The sequence below is a fragment of the Procambarus clarkii genome, chromosome 87 (assembly GCF_040958095.1).
Source record: "Procambarus clarkii isolate CNS0578487 chromosome 87, FALCON_Pclarkii_2.0, whole genome shotgun sequence".
NCBI classification, from domain to species: Eukaryota; Metazoa; Arthropoda; class Malacostraca; order Decapoda; family Cambaridae; genus Procambarus; species Procambarus clarkii.
Genome location: NC_091236.1, coordinates 8,681,369 through 8,705,559, shown reverse-complemented (window position 1 = coordinate 8,705,559; position 24,191 = coordinate 8,681,369). Strand labels below are relative to the sequence as shown.

General features: G+C 35.8%; 1 protein-coding gene across 2 annotated transcripts; it reads left to right on the top strand.

Annotated features, from left to right (window-relative positions):
• Positions 1–1,479: 1,479 nt before the first annotated feature.
• Rat1 (5'-3' exoribonuclease 2 Rat1) lies at positions 1,480–22,253 on the top strand. 2 transcript variants are annotated; one of them, XM_045729061.2, is made up of 18 exons: positions 1,480–1,649; positions 2,683–2,859; positions 5,105–5,282; positions 8,957–9,108; positions 9,258–9,489; positions 10,091–10,294; positions 10,801–10,898; positions 11,384–11,566; positions 12,284–12,393; positions 12,665–12,862; positions 13,285–13,599; positions 14,913–15,069; positions 15,440–15,516; positions 16,169–16,423; positions 16,910–18,079; positions 18,465–18,629; positions 19,465–19,587; positions 20,866–22,253. In XM_045729061.2, the coding sequence occupies exons 1-18, from the start codon at positions 1,575–1,577 to the stop codon at positions 21,104–21,106; spliced, it is 4,110 nt and encodes a 1,369-aa protein (XP_045585017.2). In that variant the 5' UTR covers positions 1,480–1,574; the 3' UTR covers positions 21,107–22,253. The 2 variants fall into 2 exon arrangements, with proteins under 2 accessions (XP_045585017.2, XP_045585018.2); XM_045729062.2 differs by lacking the exon at positions 16,910–18,079 and having other exon boundaries at positions 1,487–1,649.
• Positions 22,254–24,191: the final 1,938 nt, after the last annotated feature.

Below are 24,191 nucleotides of genomic sequence, written 5' to 3'. Positions count from 1 at the left end.
GTACATGGAGCACCACTTGTCAAATGGAATTTATTTTGAATAAAGGCCATGTTATGGAATGTGGAGAACATGGACCCCCACACAAGCTATAAATTATGTAAGAAATCTTTTAAAGAATTCTGATAAAGAAAGATCTAGGGGTGGTTCTAGATAGAAAAATATCACCTGAGAACAATGAGCTTCTCATTGTTCATTGAGTCTATGCTACACTTTGTAACTTCGGAATTGCGTATATGGCGAAATACCCAAGAAACTGTTCACGACTTTTATTATACCAAAGCTGGAATATGCAGCGGTTGTATGGCACCCATATCTTAAGACGCACATCAACAAACTGGAAAAGGTGTAAAGCCATTAAGTGGCTCAGCACTAGTCAGTTTTTTTCTGAGTAGTAAGGGTGATGTTGGATCTCTCATCACCCTTACACAGAAGGTAGTATTGAGCTGCTGAAGTCTTCCACATATGGTTGGGAGTTTCAGCTCCTCCCTCATGTTGATTATTCTTGAGCACTTGGGGCTCCAAGAATTGTCCTCATGTTTATGGCTTAGTTTTGAATTTAACATCATGTAGAACATTCTAGCATATTTTACATAAATACCTTTTGTTCTTTCTTTCTTCTGTTCTTGTTTCTAAAATGTTCTTTCCAGCAAGCATTTTAAGAAGACTTAGCCTTTCTTTAAGCTTAAGGTGTAGTTCACTTGCACTGTCTCTTAATATTTACTAAAGGTGCAGGACGTATGTCATTGTCTCCAGAAGTTGCTCTGCCCTTAAGTGCAGTTTCTTGTTCAAATAGATGAATGTCATAAGCATCATCTGGACCCATTTCACTACAGGCAATTTCAATATTAAAAAATTGCTTAACGCATTTTCGGCTGTGGCTGTGATTGATCAGAGCAAGACTAGATGAACAACATTATGTGATAAGAACGTATTAGAACGTTAGAACATGTCATTAAATCACAACATGATAAGAAACATAGCTGCGCCTAGCTTTCTGTCCGAGATTCGAGAAGAGGATTCGAACCCAGAATTCTTGATCGTGATTCTAAAACTAACCCTTCTCCTACCGGGACAGATAATAATAATATTTTTAGGAATACTTGTACAAATAACTTATTATCGTTATTTACATACACATTGAATGTTCTATTGGATTTTCTCATTATTATTATTGTTATTATAATTATTATTATTGCTATTATAATTATTATTATTGTCATTATTTTTACTATTGCTATTTTCACTTGTTCATCATAGACGCATCTTGACAGTGCCTTGTTTGTTTACATCTATGTGCGACGCGAGGTCATGCCTCCCTCTTAAAACCGGATCATAATACAATACATTAACCTAAAAACAAATTTTCCTACCAGCCTATAGACTAATAAATATTCCTTGTGCCATTTTACTCATTAAGGAACGCTACAAATGGTTCCTTAATGAGAGAGTTTATATACACGTATAAAAGTATGCGCATTAATATTAGCGTTTCTCAACCTTAGTTTAGTCGCCGGTCGCGTCGGAGGATTTCTAGAGGAGAAGGAAGGCGAGAGTTTCCTCGCTGACCGTAGACAATGGGTGTCCCCGCATTCTTCCGCTGGCTCTCCAGGAAATACCCTACAGTAATCATAGAGTGCATTGAGGATAAGGTGAGTGAGATAAGGGTGACCCGAGGACGGTAGCGTGGCAGGGGTGGGATGGCCACCTGGGTCCTCTCGGGACATTGGCGATGGGGTGGTAAATGTCGTGTTTTTGTGCCTGGCTATTGAGGCTGTCGAGTTATTTTGTTTTTGATGTTAATTACGTGTGGTCTTAAGTGATTTATGATTTTCAATTTGGTAGCAAGGGCAGGAAAGTAAGATCATTTTCATGTTGCTCAAGATGATGGAGTTTCCAAAATTTGTATTCTTTTATAATTATCAAATATGCTTGGAAGTATATTGATTGATAGGGCAACCAGCAATTTTTGTTTACTTTTCTCTGAGGTTAATATTTTCCTTTAGGTTAGGCAATTGAATTTTGTCTCTTAAAATAGCACATTGATAATAGTCTGTGGCACTAAGGTCTATGCAGCCACTTTCACATTTACAAAAACTTGCAGCATTCCTGCCAAGACTATAATAATTACAGTTGATGGATTTAATTAAGTACAAAATAAGCATGTTCAGGAAACTTCAAATTTTCATTGTAGCAACTTTTCATACGACCTAGAAAATAGCAGTGGCTACTTTTCATGGTGAGTAAATAATTCATATACTCATGTGTCATGTTCAACATGAAGGTCTAAAGATTATATCTTACGTATTAGATTATATAAATATTATGTAAAGTATAAAGATTACATATCTTATATATAAAGATTATGCATTATATCTATATAAAGATATATCTATATCTAAAAACTAATATCTTACATTTTTAATAATGCAAGATATTTTGATATCATATTAGCTTTGATAATTTTGTGCCTTGATATTTATTACCAGTTTTAGCTAAATGATCTTAAAACATTTGCTGATCCTGATTGATATATTATCAATACAGTATATAATAATATATTGTATATAATAATAATATATATAATACAATATTTAATAATATATTGTAGAGTATATAGCCCATACAAAATGGGAAAAAGTATTTACCTGTTAATAAATTATAAACATTAATTGATTTTTTCAGCAATATAATACAGATGATGGCAAACAAATACCTTTGGATTCTTCAAAACCGAATCCAAATGGAGTGGAGTTTGACAACCTTTATCTTGATATGAATGGCATTATTCATCCTTGTACACATCCAGAAGACAGACCGCCACCTAAGGATGAAGATGAGATGATGGCTGCAATATTTGAGGTATGGCATTGATTGTATGAGGTATAGCATGTTTTTATTCATTTCTCATGATAAAGCATTATATAATTAATGCTTTATAAATATAAATTTATATAAATTTATATAAATATAAATTTGGTGAAATGCTATGCCCAAGATTACCATCCGAGTTGCCGTCGGGGAAGTGGCTCAAATAGCCTCGGCTATCACTTCCTTTTGACGGTCGTGATGGTCAAGCGGATTAAGGCGCCCTGTAGTTACCAGTTGCGTTGCTTCTGGGAGTATGGGTTCGAGTCACTTCTGGGGTGTGAGTTTTCATTCGCATATAGTCCTGGGGACCATTCAGGCTTGTTCGCATAAATATAAATTTATATTTATTACAATTTTCAAAGTAGCCTGAATTGTATTCCTAGGTAAGGATAGTGACTTTTATTTTTTACATTTTGTCCCCTTTTCATTTTTCTGGTTCTCTGATTGTGAACTGTTCAGTGGTCTCTGATTGTGAACTGTTCAGTGGTCTCTGATTGTGAACTGTTCAGTGTTCTCTGATTGTGAACTGTTCAGTGTTCTCTGATTGTGAACTGTTCAGTGTTCTCTGATTGTGAACTGTTCAGTGTTCTCTGATTGTGAACTGTTCAGTGTTCTCTGATTGTGAACTGTTCAGTGTTCTCTGATTGTGAACTGTTCAGTGTTCTCTGATTGTGAACTGTTCAGTGGTCTCTGATTGTGAACTGTTCAGTGGTCTCTGATTGTGAACTGTTCAGTGTTCTCTGATTGTGAACTGTTCAGTGTTCTCTGATTGTGAACTGTTCAGTGTTCTCTGATTGTGAACTGTTCAGTGGTCTCTGATTGTGAACTGTTCAGTGGTCTCTGATTGTGAACTGTTCAGTGTTCTCTGATTGTGAACTGTTCAGTGTTCTCTGATTGTGAACTGTTCAGTGTTCTCTGATTGTGAACTGTTCAGTGTTCTCTGATTGTGAACTGTTCAGTGTTCTCTGATTGTGAACTGTTCAGTGTTCTCTGATTGTGAACTGTTCAGTGGTCTCTGATTGTGAACTGTTCAGTGTTCTCTGATTGTGAACTGTTCAGTGTTCTCTGATTGTGAACTGTTCAGTGTTCTCTGATTGTGAACTGTTCAGTGGTCTCTGATTGTGAACTGTTCAGTGGTCTCTGATTGTGAACTGTTCAGTGGTCTCTGATTGTGCCTATGGCACCCCTACTTTTCACTGGTTCTATTCTGCATTTTCTCAAATGTTTCATTGTTTTGGTTTTACATTATATTACTTAAGTTTGAGCAAAATGGAATTGCTGTTAGTGAAATTAGGCAACATAGGTTCTTACATAGCAACGTAGAACCCATAGATAGGCTCTTTTTCATTGATGAGAAATGCCCCATTGTATTGCCCTCAAACTTGCATATTCTAGAGTATGTATAATTATGAAATCACCTTCTGGTGAAAAAACAAGGTTTCATCCATTTGTGTACACTTTCATTGTGTCATTCCTAACTCCATTCATAACATTCCATTCCTAACATCTTTCTAGATAATGAAAATTAAGCCTTCTGTCTCTTCATATAGAAGGTTTCTAATTCCTTGGATTAACTTTGTCTTACTTCGCTCAATATTATAGCTAATCAACAGAGATCTCTGGTGGCGTCCAATCAATCACTAATCATTACCCTGGACAGGTTTTCTTATTGGCCATGTTCATTATCTTTATTCTAGTTTTTTATGTTTGTAGGTATTCAGCATCATTAAATAGGAATTTCCTGATAGGGAACAAGGTGTAGATACACGTACATAAAGGGCCTGATAGGTGAGTGGACAGAGCCTCAGATTCATAGTCCTAAGGTTCCGGGTTCGATCCCCGGTGGAGGCGGAAACAAATGGGCAGAGTTTCTTTCACTCCTGAAAGAAAATCACCCCTTTCTGAAAATTTTTGCAGTAAATAGGTACCTAGGAGTTAGGTAGTATATGTATAACTGTATGTATATACAGACAGCTGCTACGAACTGCTTCCATAGCAGCTGTCTTATGGGGGGGTGTCAAAACAGTCGGCCTGTTTTGCAGCCAAGAACCAGGCTGCAGGGATGAGCTGACTGGGCTGAGCCCCGAAATCATCTCAAGATAACCTTAAGATACAGGCTATAGGTAAACTTTATATAATTTAAATTAGCACGTGATACAGTGATCTGTATAATTATGTGCATAAGGAGTTACCAGTTACCATTTTAAATTATTTATATATCTGAAATTCATTACAGTGCATTGATCGTCTATTTGCAATTGTTCGTCCTCGTAAACTCTTGTATATGGCCATTGATGGTGTGGCACCCAGAGCCAAGATGAATCAGCAGAGATCCAGAAGATTCAGAGCATCCAAAGAAGCCATTGAAAAAAAAGTGGAAATAGCACGGATAAGACAAGAACTCAAAGACAAAGGTTAGTGTTATTTTTTAATCTGCAGTACAGTATCTAGTAGTTTGTTTCCTAGTAAGATCAAGGGGTTACTTGCTGGAACAATTTGGCCATTATCATCCAGGTAGAAAAAATGTCTTGGTAATGATTGCCATAAAAAGGATTCTAGAGGTAATCTAAAAAGCTATCATACCTCTATATAAAGTAGATAACATTAGTAGAGTTACTTCAGGGTAAAGTCAATCTCCAGACTTTTCAGCAAGTTCTTGATGGTCACAGTGAACTAAAATATAATTTATGTAATATTAGATTTATTGCAAACCTTATGGTATGACTCGAAAGAGGAGACATTCTGTAAAGAGGACACTTGAATTGATGCTGAATACCCATAGATATATTAAGAAGAAATGGCAGCATCCTTGGTTTAGTTATGCATCCAAGTGATGAAACACCCTGATGACAGTTTCCAAATGGTGAGACACAAGCCATTTGTAAGGGAATTTTGCCAGTATTAATGTACATTACGAGTATAGGATGCCTCCTTCATTTTCGTCCTATTAGCAATGATGGACGTCCTATTAGCATCCATATGATGGATGCCTACTACTTCTGTAATTGATGGCATGCTGCATTTGGCATGTGTTGGTATTTTTTATTGATTTCAATACCAGTGATCATGCACTGTTTATTACTAATAATGCACCTTTCTAGATGTCCATCCATGTGTCATCCCAGACACACAGCTGAAAAAAAATTACCATCAAGAACTTTGGCGATACAAAAAGTATGGTTGTCTTAAAAACTAAACCCTGGAGCTTGGAAAGATAAATGTTACTTAATTATTCTAACAAGTTTCTATTAGATAATTTAATATTTCAACATTTTAGAGTACAATATACAGTATGTTTCTTGCATTTTTATGGGTTCAAGTGCATTGAACACACTACTTGAAGTTCTCTACTTAAAAAAAAGTTATTCTTTTTATACTCTTTACTGCATTGGATTGTAGGATCAATCTTCCTTTAGACACAATTGCTATGTAAATGTGTATTTTTTGAAGTCGAGTAAAAGACATCTCAGCAATTTAAAAATATTGCCAGGTATTCAGGTAAGTGTTTTGACACTTTGTTGTATTTAGTGTACAATAAAATATAAAAAGTCGAGGAGTACAATAGTAAAGGTTATGTGAGAATCGGTTAAGCATAAGAATTGCAGATGATCTTTTTGGAAACGAATGCAGTGACACATTGGCTTACGGACTTTTCAGGTTACTAGCCCAATTTTTACAATAACTTTCTACATAAAATACAAATCGGGTTACGAGCCTCGGGAAACAAAGTTTGTTGATTCAGTATGTGTATGGCCGACCTAGCGCTTGGTGGCACGGCTATTGCGCCTCAGTTTACCAGTGCCTCCCAATTTTTTGTAAAGAATTAGTTTTTTTTTTTGGATGTTTTAGTAATTGAACATAAAAGTTGTTATTATATATCTCATCATGGGTCCCAAGAAAGCCAGCAGTAAGGTTCAAGCCAAGAAACCACATGTGAGGACCATAGAGGAAAAACTATCATTCATAAACATGGAAATGGTACACGGGTTGTTGAACTTGCTAGGCAGTACAACAAATCTGTCAACAATATGCACTGTTCTTGCTAAGAAGACGGACATTATGATTGCATAATTAAGTGGCAAAAGGTTTATCAACAATCCCAAAACAAAGAACGCAAACACTTTAGGATGTTGAAAAGTTTTTATTAATATGGATATACAACAAGAAGTTAGTAAGTGATAGCGTTTCAGAGGCCATCATTTGTGAGAAAGTAAGGCAATTGTACGACAACCTTTTAAAGAAAACCCCTGGAATGAGTGATGCAGATATGAAAGAGTTAAAGGCAATTTAAATTAAATTTAGAAAAAGAAGTGGTATTCATAATGTTGTCAGGCATGAGGAGGCTGCCATGCCTTAGTCAGACAGCTGACTTTCAGCAGCTGAAAGATTTATTGACGAATTTAAAGATTTGGAAGGGAACTCCCCTTCATAACACTTAACACCTTTCCTTCCCCTTCCTCACCGTCTTTCATACAAGTAAAGTCATCAGTAAAGGTAACTAATACAACTTGTAATACTTTAGTACTGAAGATTTGGGTGAATTGGGTATAAAATTTACTTTGAAGTTAATTTTTTGGGAATCTGGAATGGATTAATTCCATTTACATTATTTTTTATGGTGAAATTCGCTCCAGTTTACGAATACTGTATTCGGTTATGAGCCGTTTCTGGGAACGGGTTAAAATCGTAAGATGAGGTACCACTCAAACTGTAAGAGAGAAAAACTTCTAAAGTTTGAGCATATTGAAGGAGTGGGGAGTAAACTCGTAAACTTGTGCGAGTAAAAATTTTAACAGCCATTTTTTTTTTTTAGTTTAATGTGGCAATTTCCCGAATTTGAAATAGCATTGAAAGTTTGACAGTAATTTGAGCACCATCCCCCACTCATTGGAATTGTCCATTGAATACGTCTGAACCTTTCCTTTTTCTAAAACCTGTGTCCTTTAGGTTTTTTTTTTTAGACTTAAAACTTTAAACTAACCTAAACTTTAGAACTTGTTAGATATAATTTTCATCCCTGTTCTCGTATCTCATCTTCTCACTCATCTCATATCTTTCCTACCTTCCACCTGTGTCCTTCCTCTCCGTTAATCATCTTGGTAACATGTTGGAAAGGCTTCGTCTTTACTGTTGTAAGTTTTGTTTCTGAAATGTTGAATCGAATGACTGGATCTCTTACCCTACTTCTCTGGCTACCTTCTTTGTTATTCCATCAGTGAAAATGACGATTGTTCCCTTGTCTGGTCATAGGGGGATCGGGTTACAATTCCTTTCTGTCATCCGACACTGAAAAACATGTACAGCAGTTATGTTTTATTTTTCTAAATTACATATAATTAGTTTTGTAGTTTAAAGTGTATTTCATAATAGTTTTTGTGTTCTGAGGTTGGCTGGCCTGGGATAACATACCTGGATCATACTTATACTATTAAACATCTACAGTAGTCCGGCTTTATCTCACACTTACTTATTCGTAATCACATACAGACTTAAACACATTCACTTAATGTTTATGCACTATTACTATTACTCTACCACCTTTGCATGTGTATGTACTCACACAACCAGGATAAAGATATACTTTTTATTTTATAATCATTTGTCAATTGTCTCACTTTTAACTAAAATATTGATCTTTTCTCATGACTGTATATTTATATATTTAACTTCTCACCATATTATTTTATCTTGCACACTTTCTCCTCCTCCCAACTTTTTTCTCCAGTTACTCTAATGCAGCGTTTCTCAACCAGGGTTCCAAAGGATCCCAAGATATCTAGGGATATCTTGGGATACCACAAGAGATAGTGATAAATATACTAATTCTAATCATATGCAAATTTATTTTTGAGTTATATTTGTTTAATTATTAACACTTCACCAATATCAAGAGCAAAGACAATTCATCTCCTTTCAGTTAACAATGAAATCCATGTGTGTTTATCTGAAGCATTACTCAGAATTATTTCAAGGGTACAAAGGTTGAGAAACGTAGCTCTAATTATACACAGATGCACACATTTACTCCTTCTCCTTTATGCTTTGTATTTACTTCAACACTGATGAATTGACATTATACCCCCATCAGGTTTTAATCTTCCCCCTGAGAAACCTAAGGAATCACATTTTGACTCCAACTGTATCACTCCTGGTACACCCTTCATGGACCGTCTGTCTAAGTGTCTTCATTATTATATTCACGATCGACTCAACACAGATCCAGGCTGGAGGGGTATTAAGGTTCGTAAAGTGATGGATGTATTTTTCTAAGATAAGATGTTGAAATTCTCCTCGTCGTGTATTCATTCAATAATTAATTTTCTTTCAAGTTTTAGATGATATTCGTATTTGAGTTGTGGTTATATTATACTATTTTTTTTGTCGTACAGGTTATCCTTTCTGATGCAAATGTTCCTGGAGAAGGTGAACACAAAATTATGGACTACATCCGTCGCCAAAGAGCACAGCCAGACCATGATCCCAACACGCACCATTGTCTCTGTGGTGCCGATGCTGATCTTATTATGTTAGGACTGGCTACGCATGAAGTTAATTTTACCATAATTCGTGAAGAGTTCAAGCCAAATAAGCCAAAACCCTGTGACATTTGTGGACAACTTGGTGAGTATTCAAAGATGACCTTGTGTATTCTGTGAGGAGTAAATTAAGGTTTTTAAGTAATGAATTTTTATTTATTTGTATTCATAATAAAGGGTAATACTGAATCATCATGATGACTTGCCTAATCTAAATGTGAAACATCATTTGCTGATGATGTGATGCAATGTTGGTTAAATGTTTGTAGAATATGTTCGTGTAGCATAGAGAATAATTGTCAACAAAATATCAACAACCACTAATATGGCCGTAATGTTTTATGAAGGGAAGAACATATATAGAACCACTCAGTTAAATATTCATACATCCATAAAGGTGTATTTTGCATTGTCTTTTCGCTCTTTATGATGCATGTTCAGTTTAAAAAGCAATAATTGATAATTGTCTTAACAAGAATTCATCATGGTTTTTACAAATATAATGAAGTTTTTATGTAGTAATTATGCAACCTTGTCACTGAGTTATGAGTACATTAGACTATAACTCTTGTTACACCACTGTATGTCACAAGTTACCAATGTACAGTACTCGGTTTTACAACACACACATTATAGGCTATGATGTAAATATGAAGTCTAATAATTATTGCTTTTAAATATTTCAGGTCATGAGGTGAAGGAGTGTGTTGGTGTAGCTGAGGGCTCATCTGGTGAAGCTGACAAAGTGTTTGAGGAGACACGATTCATCTTTGTTCGTCTAAATGTGTTACGAGAATATTTGGAAAAAGAGCTAGCAATGCCCGGCATACCATTCAAATATGACTTTGATCGAGCCATTGACGATTGGGTAATGATGTGCTTTTTTGTTGGTAAGTATTGTCATAATGCATTTACTATTTTTGTGTTTGAATACATTTTAAAGGTCAACTCTAGCACATTTTGTGTGCTTAACTAGATAAGCTCTAGAGTACTGCCTAAGTTATTTTATATAGCACATTTCTGTATCGTGACATTATTACTCATTACTCTGTAAATGTAAGCTTTTGTAAATTTCTCTGAATTCCTCTTATTTACCACTCTCACTATATGAGTAATTTCCTTTATATATTTGGCCGATTTGTGAATCTGTTCCTGTGTTCACTGCCTCACTTTTATATTAACCCTAATTTAAATACAGCATTACCTTTACCATTTACTGTCTACTTTGCATTTGTTAGAATTTAACTATGCTATATAGCTGAAATGTTATATAGTATTTGTTCATTATTAAAATTCTTTGTTCATTGCAAACCAAGCAATACCGAATGCAGACAACTTTTAAAATGGTATGAATAAGTAGTTATTATGCTAACATATTTCTATTCTGATTCTATAGGAAACGATTTTCTCCCTCACCTGCCGTCCCTTGAGATACGTGAGAATGCTATCGATCGTTTGGTGCGCCTCTATAAGGATTGCTGCTACAAAACAGGAGTATGTGAATTTATTTTTGTCTTATTTATTGTAATTAAATACATCCTATTTTCTATGTTGTCACAAATTTATCTTCGACCTCATAATTAGGTTTCGAGATGATTTTTTTCAAATAACTGGCTTCTCATAAAAAATATCACTGCATGTTATATAGTGTTCAGAGTAACCTCATAGCTAGACTTCACTTAATCCAATCCACATACTGTACATGAAATGAAAGTGACGGCTTTCACTTCCTACGTGTGTGTTGGGTTATTTGTTTTCAGGCATGTGATCCTTATCTTGTAAACATTCTTTTGTTTACAAAAGATTGAACCAACAGAACCAACAATCTTTTGTTTACAGCTGCACATGGATGATATCTTTCCTTATTCATTTTTGCATGTAATATTTAAATTAATTTTTATGTTTTTATTTAAAGAAAATATTTTTAATCTTAATTACAAAAATGACAAAAATATAATTTTCCTTCTGTTTATTTCTAGGGATGGTTGACAGATAGTGGCATCGCTAATATGGAACGTGTACAAATGATTCTGCAGAATCTTGGGAAAGTGGAAGATGAGATATTCAGAACAAGACAGAAAAGGGAATTGGAATTCAGAGCTAGAGATAAAATGAAGAAAAGATCAGAAAAAATGGAAAAGGAAGCTGCAAACAGATTTAAGGTCAGTGCTTGTTTAACCCTTGCACTGCTCACCTATTTTTGGCAAAAACGTCTTGGTGCAATTGTCAAGGACATATTTTTGTTATTTTTACAAATGTTCAGGTAAATTTAATGTCAAAATGTTTCCAAAGTCAACTATTTCCATTTCAAAACACAAATAGTAATGAAAACATTAAAAAACATTAAAATATAGCCAAATTAAAAAACAAAAAGCACAACTCTCTGAGCGCCTAAAGGCACTTTGCTATGGATGAAGCTAGAGAGCCAAGCCAAAATTACAATAGTGTGATGTATCACAATATTGTGTGATTTGAATGTACGAAGTTTGTGTGATTTGAATGTACAAAGTTTGTGTGATTTGAATGTACATCACTAATTTTGGAACGGAATGGGTGATGAGTACTCATCAAAATTGGCTTCCATGTACAGATGTGGTATAAATGTATATTCTGAGATGTGTGTTGTAAGAAGAAAGTATTTGTGGTGTTAGAAAAAAGTACTTGTTGTGTTTGGAAAATAAGATGAAGGATTGTAAGTGTGTTGTTATTAGGTGTTATCAGGGTGATGTACAGATGTAGTGAACTCATCGCCTCGGTACAATCAGATTGGTTGCCTCTTTAAACACCTTGAATGTTTTGAATGAACACCTTGCAGATTGTTATTGTAATGTAACAAATTGTACTATTCAGATCTAAGACATATTCCTGCTCTTTAACAGAACCAAACTGGCCAAGGGGCTCTTGGTGTTATGAGGGCTGGAGAAACATCAGTAGCACATGGCGCCAAAAATGCTATCATGGATCAGCGTTACTCAAATATGAATGATGGGTAAGAGAAAATGTTCTTGTAATTCAGTGTTTGATCTCTTAAATTACTATTTTATTTATTGTTTTGCATAAAATTACTACATAAAATGCTTCTGTCCAAAAATTAAGTTCTAAATTAAAAGTTTAGTTTAGTTATTGTCTGCCATTACTGTTTTGTTAGTTTTGTTCCTATACAGAATAAAATGTGTATAGGATCTTTGCCATGTATTAAGTTTTTAATACTTTTGTGATAAATTTTTCAAATTTCAAATTTCCTACACTAATATTTTCAGTGGTGGACGTGGTAAGAAGCGAAGTATAGATAGTGTCGATTCTGATGAAGAGGAAGAAATTCCCGATGAAGTGAGGCTGTATGAAGACGGTGCCAAAGATCGTTACTATGAATCTAAGTTTGAAGTTTGTGCTGACAACCTCGAGTTCAGGAAACGAGTTGCTGATGAATATGCTCGTGGTTTATGCTGGGTGTTAAAGTAAGTTTTGTTTGACATATTTTCTAGTTCATTAGAAATTTGAGACATAGCTTTCTTAAAGCTATTACAGTACTGTAGTTATATGCGAACAAGCTTGATTGGTCCCCAAGCCAATATGCAACTGAAGTATTGGCTTGGCTTATACCCGCCAAACACACACCGAAACTACGACGTTGGTACAACGTTCGAACAAGTTTTAACACTTCCTAACCAGTTATAATAACCAATATAGCAAGTTGTAACAACGTTCTAATACGTCATAAACACGTTAAGCCAAGATGTAACAACTTTATTACAAGTTGTAACAAGCGGAAAATAGAGACAGTTTCGGTTTGTGTTTCCAGAGTATACATGTATATTTATTATGACCAAAATTACATTGTTCTTAGTTACCCTAAAGAGAAAAATATTTTCTTTTACAGGTACTATTATCAGGGATGTGCGTCATGGGACTGGTATTTCCCATTCCACTATGCACCTTTTGCTTCAGATTTCACGAACTGTGCAAAAGCAAATGTGGAGTTTGACATTGGTGAGCCATTTAACCCCCTTGAGCAGCTGATGGGTGTGTTCCCTGCAGCAAGTCGTGATCATGTTCCTGAACCATGGGGCGAGTTGATGATTGACCCGGATTCTGTCATAATTGATTTTTATCCAGAAGACTTCAAAATTGATTTGAATGGAAAGAAGTTTGCCTGGCAAGGTGTTGCCCTCTTGCCATTTGTTGACGAGAAAAGGTAAGTGTGATTTATATGAATGTGTGTATGCTCAACTAAAATGGACAAAAGTATTATGGCTGACTAATTTAACCCACTAGCCCTTAACTTAGATGCCATTATTTGCATGTTCAGGTTTCTGTTGTACAATTTTGATTTTAGCATAGTAAGTTCTAAGAATTACCGAGGTTTCCAGCATAACTAGTACAGTGACACCTCGCCTTACGAATGTCCCTCTTTACGAACTTTTAGGTTATGAGCCCAATTTCTTCGTAACTCAATCCGAATCAAGTTACGAACTTCGGGTAACGTGGTTTGTTGATACGCATATAGCTGCCCTAACATGGTGGCATGGCGACTGCGCCTCAGTTTACCAGTGCCTCCTGCCTAGTGACAATCGCGCCTGAATTCTTTGTGGAGAATTCACAAAATCCCCATGTGTTTTGGGGATTTTGGGGTATTTGAACATAAAAGTTAATTATTATATATCTTGCCATGGGTTCCAAGAAAGTCAGTGGTAAGGTAAGAAAAGTTGTAGAAAGTAATAGAAAGAGTAGAGGCAGTAGAGGATGTCTTCACATGAAAATGTGTGAAGTATGGGAAGAACTGCAAAGTTTTGTTCAAAAGAACAAATCTACAAGGGAGTGACGAGGATTCGAACCTGTGTCCGGGCCCTCTGGTAATTTTTTGGGGAGTGTGGAACGGATTAATTCAATATTTCTTATGAGAAAATTGGCTTTGGTTTACACATTTTCTGGTTATGAACTGCCACTGGGAACAGATTAAATTCATAAGTTGAGGTACCACTGTACCCGAATTAAGAGGACTATGCTGTGAAGACAGATTAAGAGAACTCAGTATAACAACCCTCAAGTGGAGAAGGGGATATGATCACAAAGTACAAGATAACGAAGGGAATAGACAATGTAGACGTGTACAGCCTCGTTAAACTGGGAGAAATAATACCAAGAGGGCATGTGTGTAAGACAGAAATGTAAATCTGAGACGTTATTTACATAATACACTTTGTAACATGACAGGTTGTAATATGAAAGGTTGTTAAATATAACAGGGAACACAAACAAGGAATGGAACTGTGCCCAATGTTACAATCTTGCCTGTAAGGCAACTTTTACATAATTACAGTACTGTCCTGCATATATTTTATTTATATGTTAAATGGGCTCTTACCATTTTTATCGTCATAAATTTAAATTTGTTGACTAAACATAAAGTAAATAAGAAATTACCATAAAGTGTTTGGCCTACTAAAGGTTTAATCTAGAAATGTTTGTGTTTTTTTTTGTGCTTAGTAATATTTTTTCCATCAACAGATTAAAGAAGGCTCTTGATACAGTGTATGATTTACTGACAGAAGAAGAAAAGAGGCGCAACAAGCGAGGTGATAGCCGAATGTACATCAGTGTTAAACACGAGGCATATAGCCAACTCACAGACATGTACCGCATAGGCATGAACGTAGAGACAGAGGTATGTTTTAGTACTGAACCATTTAGCCTATGAACTGTCATGTACTGATTCAACGTTCATCATATGACATTTGCCACTAGATATTCAAGATAATCTGCTTCTAAATCCCTATAATTATCTACTACTATATTCATTGTGTATAATGTCAGATTCAGACTGTTTCCTGGAGAGTAACTTTCTGTATCCTTTTGTCCAAACCCTCATTGCCCCCTCAAATTTACAGGCTCATTTACAGTTACTTTACAAGTGCAGTTATATGATAAATAGTGGGGCTATATAGATACAGTTTAGTACTTCTGTTCGTACTTATTTTCGAATGTATACTTTTTTTAGTCATAATTGTATTTATTGTATTATTGTATATTTCTAGGTCCCAATATCTGGCAAAGAATATCAAGGCATGCAAGGAACTGTCCTACAGGCACATGATTCTGTAGACGCTAATAGGTAAGCTTCTTCAATTCATGAATTTTGTCTGTAGAGTTTAGTAAGTTAATGGAGAATTTGGTATATTAAACTTATTTAGTGACTTCATTTCTTGATTCATAATTGTAAGTAAGCGATTAGTTTGGCTGGATTGAGCCTATTGGCAGAAGATTTTGTACTTTTGTTAGACTTGATAGCATAGATTTCTTAAAAATGTGGGTTGAAAACATTAAATAACAATGGTAGAGGTGCTTAAGAAAGTCATTGCAATGAAAAATGACAAGAAAATGATTGTGTACAGATGTCAGAAATAGAGATGATTTCAGGCCAAAATACAAAAATATTCAACAAAAGCAGCTATGAAAGTTAATGGAAAAAACAAAATTATCTTGGAAATACAGTGCTCTAAAGGTTGTTTAAATGGTAAACATCAATGCTAATTAAGATGGTAATTGCAGATATTTTGGAGTACATGACTTGCCAATGTGTCGTAGCAATAAAACAACTTTCTTTACAAAAAAAATTATATATATTTTTTTAGGTGGCTTATTTGTCAACAAGAAATGCATAATGAGAGTGTGAAAAACTAAACTTTTCAACTTAACTCAATTTTTAACTGATGTTACTTTTTTAATGTTTTCTAACATAATATTTTTTACTGTCTTCTTTGCAGCACCCTATTAGCTCCTGTTCGGGGTATGGAACCAGTTGAAAACAACCAAGTAGTGACAGTAAGATTCCGGGACCCTAAATATCCTGACGGCTTTATATTCCCATCAAGAAGGCTTGAAAAGGCAGACAGTCCTCCCCGTGTGCTGAAACCACAGGACCTATCGGCAATTGAATCTAAAAATTACCGCCCACAAATTGGGTTTGCCAAGAATATGCCAAGAGCATCCCTGAATATTTCTGGCCACAGAACTCTCGGGTAAGTGATTTAGAATGTAGTTCAGGTTGATTCAGACATGTTTTGAGACAGTTTTCTAATCCTTAATTCAGTGTTACTTTAAGTACATAAAATAATTAAGGGTCTTTGGTGCCCGTTTTATTTATTTAATTTAAAATTATAAGATATGTCTGAATTGTTGTGTATTGTTGATACAGTATTTTAAATTCACTAAAATTCATACATTCCTGATATCAAGACTTAATTTATAATTCAGGAGAATTTTATTGATTTTAAAATTTAGTGCTGTTAGATTGCTCCTTGTCTTACTTATACGTGAATTATATATTTGGGTCCAATTTTGATCTTAGAAAAGTGAGATAATTCATGATAGTGAATGGCATATTTTTGTTTAGGGTTGTAAATAAATTTTTATATCTCCTCTTGGTATGTTTTATTATTCCCATTGAGGAGTTTAAAGAGTAACAAGAGAACCAGCATGCATCTTAACCTGCCGTCCTCCTGCAGCCACCTCCTGCCGAACCTTCATGGTGGAGGGCTGTACAGCAACAACGTGCCGCTTCTGCAGGGTGCCCGAGGAGGGCAGGGGCTTCTAGGAGCAAGTCCAGGGCTTCTTCCAACACCGCCAAGACCTGGGAGTTTCCTGGGTCCAAGTCTAGGTGGACCAGGGCCCTTCTTGGGCCCTCCAGGATTGGGAGGTCCAGGAAGTCTTCTTGGACCGGGACAAGAGGGTCTGCTAGGATCAGGGCCTGGAATGCAAGGAAATCTTCTTGGATCAAGATTTGGAGTTCAAGGAAATGGTGCTGGGTCAATGCTAGGTCAAGGAAAACCAGTTAAAAATGGAAAGGGACGTGGAGGTGGCCTCCTTGGCCTGGGACCACAACACCAAGGTCCATTCCTAGGAAATGGATCTCAACAAGGATGGTCATATAACTCAGGAATACAGGGAAACCAACAGGGCAGTTTGCTTGGGTCAGGTCCACAGCAAGATGGTGCGCTTGGAAGGGGTAACCAAATGGGAGGCCTTTTAGGTTCAGAACCACAACGTGAAGACATGTATGGAAGGGGAGGCCTTTTAGGACCAGAACCACAACGTGAAGACACGTATGGAAGGGGAGGCCTTTTAGGACCAGAACCACAACGTGAAGACATGTATGGAAGGGGAAGCCTTTTAGGTTCAGAACCTCAACGTGAAGACATGTATGGAAGGGGAGGCCTTTTAGGACCAGAACCTCACTGTGAAGATATGTATGGAAGGGGAGGCCAATTAGGATCCGAACCACAACGTGAAGACATGTATGGAAGGGGAGGCCTTTTAGGATCAGAACCTCAACGTGAAGATATGTATGGAAGGGGAAGCCTTTTAGGACCAGAACCGCCACGTGAAGACATGTATGGAAGGGGAGGCCAACTAGAAGGTGCGCCACAACACGAGAATAGATTTGGAGGAGGTAATCAAAAGGGAAGCCTACTAGGGTCCTCCCCACAACAGGAAGATATATACGGAAGAGGTTCAAAACAGGGAGAAGGACTACTTGGTCCAGGACCCAACCAAGTAAATCCTTATAAAATGAACTTCGAGGAGGGAAGTCTACTTGGAGCCCCTCCAGATGAAGATTATTTCGACGAGTCTAATATGGACCAAGCAGGACTTCTTGGAATGTCCCCACCTATGAGGTTGCTTATTATATATCATCTTTTTTTGCCACAGTTAAACCTTCTTAATTTAACCCCTGAAATAAATACTGTATATGTACTAAATTTTAATATATTATATATATTTATATAATGTATTATAAATATATATTTTATTATATTATAAATACAGTATATATATATACATTTTAAAGATTTTTTAATTAGCATATTGATTGTCATTGATGCTTTTGTTAAAGTATTTAATCTGTAAGGTGTCTTAATAAGGTTTGACTGCAGCAATGCCATATCACTTATCATGAATCTAAATATTGAGGTACAGTAAATGATTTTCAAATTGACCCAGAAAATAATAATCTTTGGCCATAATGGTGGTGTTAATAATAATAATCAATTTTCCATATAGCCACCACATGAATCGTGGGAGAGGCGGCGGTCAGTACAGCAATGTTCCGCCCCCACAAGGTAGTCGTGGGGGTGGCTATAATAACAGAGGTGGGAATAGAAGTCTCCTTGGAGTACCCCCGTCTACAAACTTCCAAATGATGAGTCAGTCCTCAAATTATCATAGGTAAATACTCTTATAATTTTTAGTATGCCATCCTTTTCTAATTTATTTTTAATTATCTACTTAACAATACAGGTAGATTTTCACCTCTATTGTAAAGGATGATTTTGTACTGTACGATATTTCTTAAATCAAAAGTACAGTCCAAGAAGCATATGCGGTTTTAGACATATTGATTAAAAAATAAAAATGTAAGGGAAAGAATTGGAGTGGAAATGTTGATTCACTGCAAGATGGAGATGAATTTGGCAGCTAATGGGTGATGGTATGCAAGTGAATTTGGCAGGGAAGGACATGATGAGGGTGTGAGGAAGCATGGATTGAGCATGGTAGCAAGAAACGAGACTGGGTGGGAATGATTTTGTGAATGATATGATAAATGTAGGAATGTTATTTTAAAATGTATTTTCAGAAGCAGATCAAATGAAGTTAGTTCTGTATGCTACAGAATTGTCACAAACTACATAAAGTATCAATTGTCATCCACTTCCGTGGAAATAGACGGTACATAAGTATGCTCAGGCTGCATGTGTGTAAGAGATTGTCAGAGAATGTGACAGACCCTAGGCAATACACATCAATCCAGTGATGGCCATGTTGTTACTTTTAAAATGTATTATTTATAATGATTGGATCAAACAGGTGTAAGCAATTGAGTGTAAAGAAATGGATACAAGGATTGAAGGATTTTGAAAAAGTGCTTGAACAAATTGATGATGATGCTTCACCCTCATGCTTCCTTCCCTATTTTTTTAATGCTGTCATTTTGCCCTATTATCCATCTTCTCCTATTCTGAATGAATAAACTCCCCTTCTAAAATGTGCCAACTTTTTCCAGCTCACAAGGAAATAGCTATAGTGGTGGTGGAGGTTATGGCGGAGGAAGACAAAGCCAAAGCTACAATAATGGATCTGGTTACAATAGCAACAGAAATCAGGGAGGCTACAGCAGTAGTCAGAGGTAAGATGCCCATGTTTTTCAGGAGCATGATTCTTGGTTACACTTTGTTTTGGCTTAAGGTCTTAATGGTTTAAAGACTTGAAAATCCCTGTTCTCCGTTTGGCTTCGGTTTGGGTTTCTCCAGGACCTCCCAGTCAATTCAGTAGAGTTTTGGGTTGCCAACTTTTGTACTATTATGGTCGAGTCGGTTAGAGTATGAGTCTGCGATTCACCAGAACATGGGTTCGAGAAACTCAGTTGCCTCAAAATGATTTTCACTAGTATTTCTTATATATTGTGGCATTTAGCTGACCCCCAACTTGCCCATAACACTCCCATATTCTCCATGTGTCACCTTGGAAAGTTGGGTAAGTCTTTCTCCAAATGTCTCGCATCTGTCCTTAGTCGGACAGATGCGGCCAAAGGCGTCTTTAGGCAGCCAAACAGCCATTCTCTTCAAATATTAATTTTACATAACTGGTTCAATATATTTCATACTGGCTAAGTAACAACATATTGGCTAGCTAAACTAAGCAACGGCCTCGCTTCTTTCTGGTTGACATTCGACCCTTTGAATTCCAAGTGGTTGGGCACCATTCCTTCCATCCTATCACAGCTTCTTGTCCTTGTATCCCTTCCAAGTGCTATATAGTCGTATCACTTTCTGATAATTACCTTACCTTTTGCTGTATGTCTTTGTAACTGCAATGGCCAATAATTGTCAATTACTAACAGCAACACACTTGCTACTTAAATTGTTCATATCTATAATTCAAATTGTTAATTTTTCATGGTCAAGCCTCATGTTAAGGTTGAACTCATATTTGTAGATGTAGGGTCCTATTTTTTATAGATTACTTTCTAAAAAATGTTGATGAGATGTGATCAATTCAGTATATTACATAATTCTTTTGTGTGCTCTTTGTTTCTTCTCTTCATCTTGTGTAGTTGCCAAATGCTTTACAAATTTGTAACTCCTTATTAAAGTTTGGTATCTGGAGACTTTGTTCTGCAGAGTCCACCTTCTCTCTTTTAAAAATATATGCAGTCTCCAAAGGAAACAAGACATCAGAAATACAGATAAAAATGTTTTATAAATTAGACAAAGCTATTTTATGTAAAAAAAAATTCATGAATATTGTATATGAATGTATGAAATATATGAGTGTGTATGAAATAATAGTGCATGATGATAGTTGCAAAATTTGCATGTTATCCAGTGCTTTGTGTGTTGAAAATAAGTAACACATAATAATAAATGAATGTAACATAACTGATTGTGTGTAATTATAATTCCAGACATAGCACTGCAGGTTTTGGCTACAGTTCAGGAAACAACAGATACAATTCTGGCGGGGGGAATAGTTACAGTTCTGGAGGAGGAGGAGGAGGAGGAGCAGGCGGTAACGGCAACACTGGCGGAAGTTATGGTGGCTATAATAGAAACACCAACTGGAATTACAGCTCACAACAAGGAGGTAGAGGAAGAGGAGGCAGTGGTGGAGGAGGAGGAGGAGGATATTATACGTCTAATAAATAAATGGAACAGAGGAGTTTCAACTCAGATGTGGTGAAAATGCTTTAGATAGAAGGGCGTGTTGGTTTGTCATCTGTTACATACTTGTTGTCGAGTCAAGTAACAAAGTCGATATCTTAAATTTTCTTGATGTCTGCAACTTACTCTGTACTTAGTGCATATAAGGATTGGTATAGTACATGTTTAAAGTCTTTTTAAGTCCATATTCTCAGATCCATCAATGTTTTATGAAGGGGTTATATAACATAAAATATAAATTTTGTAGTTCATGTGCAACTTTGTTTTTTGAGGTAAGTGGTTGGCAGTCTTGACTTGTGCAATGTAAAGGTGACTATTTTTGTAGCTAGAGCACGAATTGTATTAACAATTTAGATTTGGTGAAAACTACGTGTTTTTTATATTGTTATATTGATAAGTACAATTTGTGATGTATATATGACCTCTGAATTGAAACTATCTGATTAATGTATGTTTTATCATTATCCCAAGTTTACATAAAAACTTGTTTAATTTTCCAATTACGTGATGCTAGACATTTTGTCTCGACGACACATTTGCCTGGTAATACACTCAATTAAACCTGGGGCATTTTTCATGCGTACTCTGTATGAAAGAACAATGCTTGTTACGTGTAATGTATTTTTTGAACAGGATGTCAGAATGTGAAGTGAAAGCAAATGTTTAACACAGCAAGTAAATTGCACTGCAATTTTTAAGAAATATTTAATTGACAAAAAATAATGAAGCTAGTCTCATGATATTTTGTCTATAATTTTTGAAAACCCCCGTGGATGAACAATATCTATTTGATAATTGAAGTAAGTTTCATTTTGCTAGTTTTTGAATGATTCACCAGCTCCAGGTTAGGTAAATAGTTTCATATATAAATATATATATGAGCATGAATTTGTGTAATCTAAAGGAAAAATAGAAGGAATATAACTTACTTGGCGCAAAGTTTTGTAAATTATGCCTAGATATTGGAGGGTACTACAACGACTGGACTGTTAGGTTACTGTGCCAGTGGGAACATGTGATGCATATATCTTCACCTGTTTTTCATATTAGTAATTGACACTTTTCTGTACCATATTTTTAGTGTACATGATAAGTACAAAACTTTGTAAATTAAATAAAGTGTATTCTTTCCCATGTTTATTACTTTTGTCACCTGGGTATAATGGCTATGAGAGTAGAAACAATCATTGTTTCTCAGAACAACAACCTCAGAGGTTGTTGTTTTAGATTCAGCTACTCGGAACAAGAAGTTCCAGTAGCACCGGCTATGGTGAGCCCGTAACAAACTCAGAGGTACAGTATTGTTAAATCTTTTTATATCATACACATTTTCAATTTATGCAATCACTTAGAAACCCATAGACAGGAGTGCGACCTGTCTTCATCTATACATCTTTCCTCAATTCAATATACATCTTTCCTCAATTCAATATACATCTTTCCTCAATTACAGTGACATTTATTAAACAGGTTATGAGCAAGGTTATTATTGTTATAAATAATCTCGTAGTGTTTTGGAGCTCATAAACTTTTATTAAATGTCTTTACTGATTCATAACCAATTTGTATCCATTGTTTTGTAAACTTCGAGTCTGTAATATTTAGCACCATCTTTTTACACCACCTGTTTGTATAGTTCAGACATGTCCCCACTTTGCTCTTTGTTTTGTTTTAACAGATTGTCAAGCTTTCTTATATCTTAATCTCTTCATAAGTAGTGTCCATGGGATTAACATGGGATGGCAGTCCATGGGATTAACATGGGATGGCAGTCCATGGAATTAACTTGTTCTTATTCTGAACAAGTTCTAGCAAATTTGTCCATTCTAGAGCCAAAACATATTCTGTTCTATGTTCTGTCCTGAAATTATCTTTACAAATGTGGAAGAAGTAGAGTAGAATGCTTGTCCCTAGGGGCCAAGCACTGATCCGGGTCCGAAGCTCTTCCCCCGAAAGCACAATTAGGAGAGTACAATTATATATATATATATATATATATATTACTTTTCTGGATGCAAGTATTGTGTATAACGCTGTGGACGTTACTGCGTACAGAGAGAAGAGGAATGTGGTTGTGGTGGGAGGAGAGCTGCGTGGGAGGTGGGTACACTGGACATTCCAGCATGCGTCCAGGACCATCAAGGTCGCACTCCTCGTCGCTGCCATCTCTGGCTTTTATTTGCAGATGTAGAAAATATTGATAAGGATTTATAAAAGTTGAAGTTATCTCTTACGCGAAGATATAAATATATATATTAATATATATAATATTTTTTTATTTATACAAGTTTATCTTCATGATAAGTGTGATTACGTAGTCACTTAAATCGTAAATAAAGTTCCAGATTTTAGCGTTGGTGTATTAAATGCTTTTGTATTAAATCTTTGAGAATGAATAATGTTATTAACTGTGTTCCAGTTGTAATGACTATATGTATGGCGGGTGTAACAACACCCAGCCACTTCTCACTAAATCCTGCTAGTTGTCCGCAGCCTAATGACTATTATACACTCATTCCGTAGTTCAAGGTGCAATTAAATATTTCGAAATAAAACATTTTTAAAACACACGCCCGGCACAATATTTTTTCTCTGCATCAGTGTCGCAGGAAAGTGGTATTACAAATTTTACCTGGTCCAGAATTTTTGAAAACGAAATATGGCCCTTCTTAACAAAAAGACATGAGCATCTTAAAAATTAACATGTCTATTTTAGGGCATGATGAATGGTTCATATTCTTCATGAAGCGTAACTGCTTGATGAACTATTCATCAAGCAGTTACGCTGTACTTGTACATCTTTTCTCAATCTTTCGCGGCTTTGTTTACATTTATTAAACTGTTTTCGAGCACTAGGAGGCTGTTTATAACGCTAGTAACATTTGACTTGGAAGTTTCGATGCTCGTAAACTGTTAAATAAATGTTAACACCCGGCAAAGATTGAGAAAAGATGTACAGGTTTGCAATTAGATGCTGTAAATCCTCCTTGAATCTTGGCCCTGGGTTCTTTAAACTTTACAATAAAGTTGAGATATCAGAGAAGAAAAACAATTGTGACATGAAAGTTGC

Coding starts and splice junctions, on each gene's coding strand:
- Rat1 (XM_045729061.2), top strand. CDS start 1,575: ATGGGTGTCCCCGCATTCTTCCGCTGGCTCTCCAGGAAATACCCTACA. Junction 10,295..10,800: donor AATGATGTGCTTTTTTGTTG/GTAAGTATTGTC, acceptor CTGATTCTATAG/GAAACGATTTTCTCCCTCAC. Junction 18,080..18,464: donor GGAATGTCCCCACCTATGAG/GTTGCTTATTAT, acceptor TTTTCCATATAG/CCACCACATGAATCGTGGGA.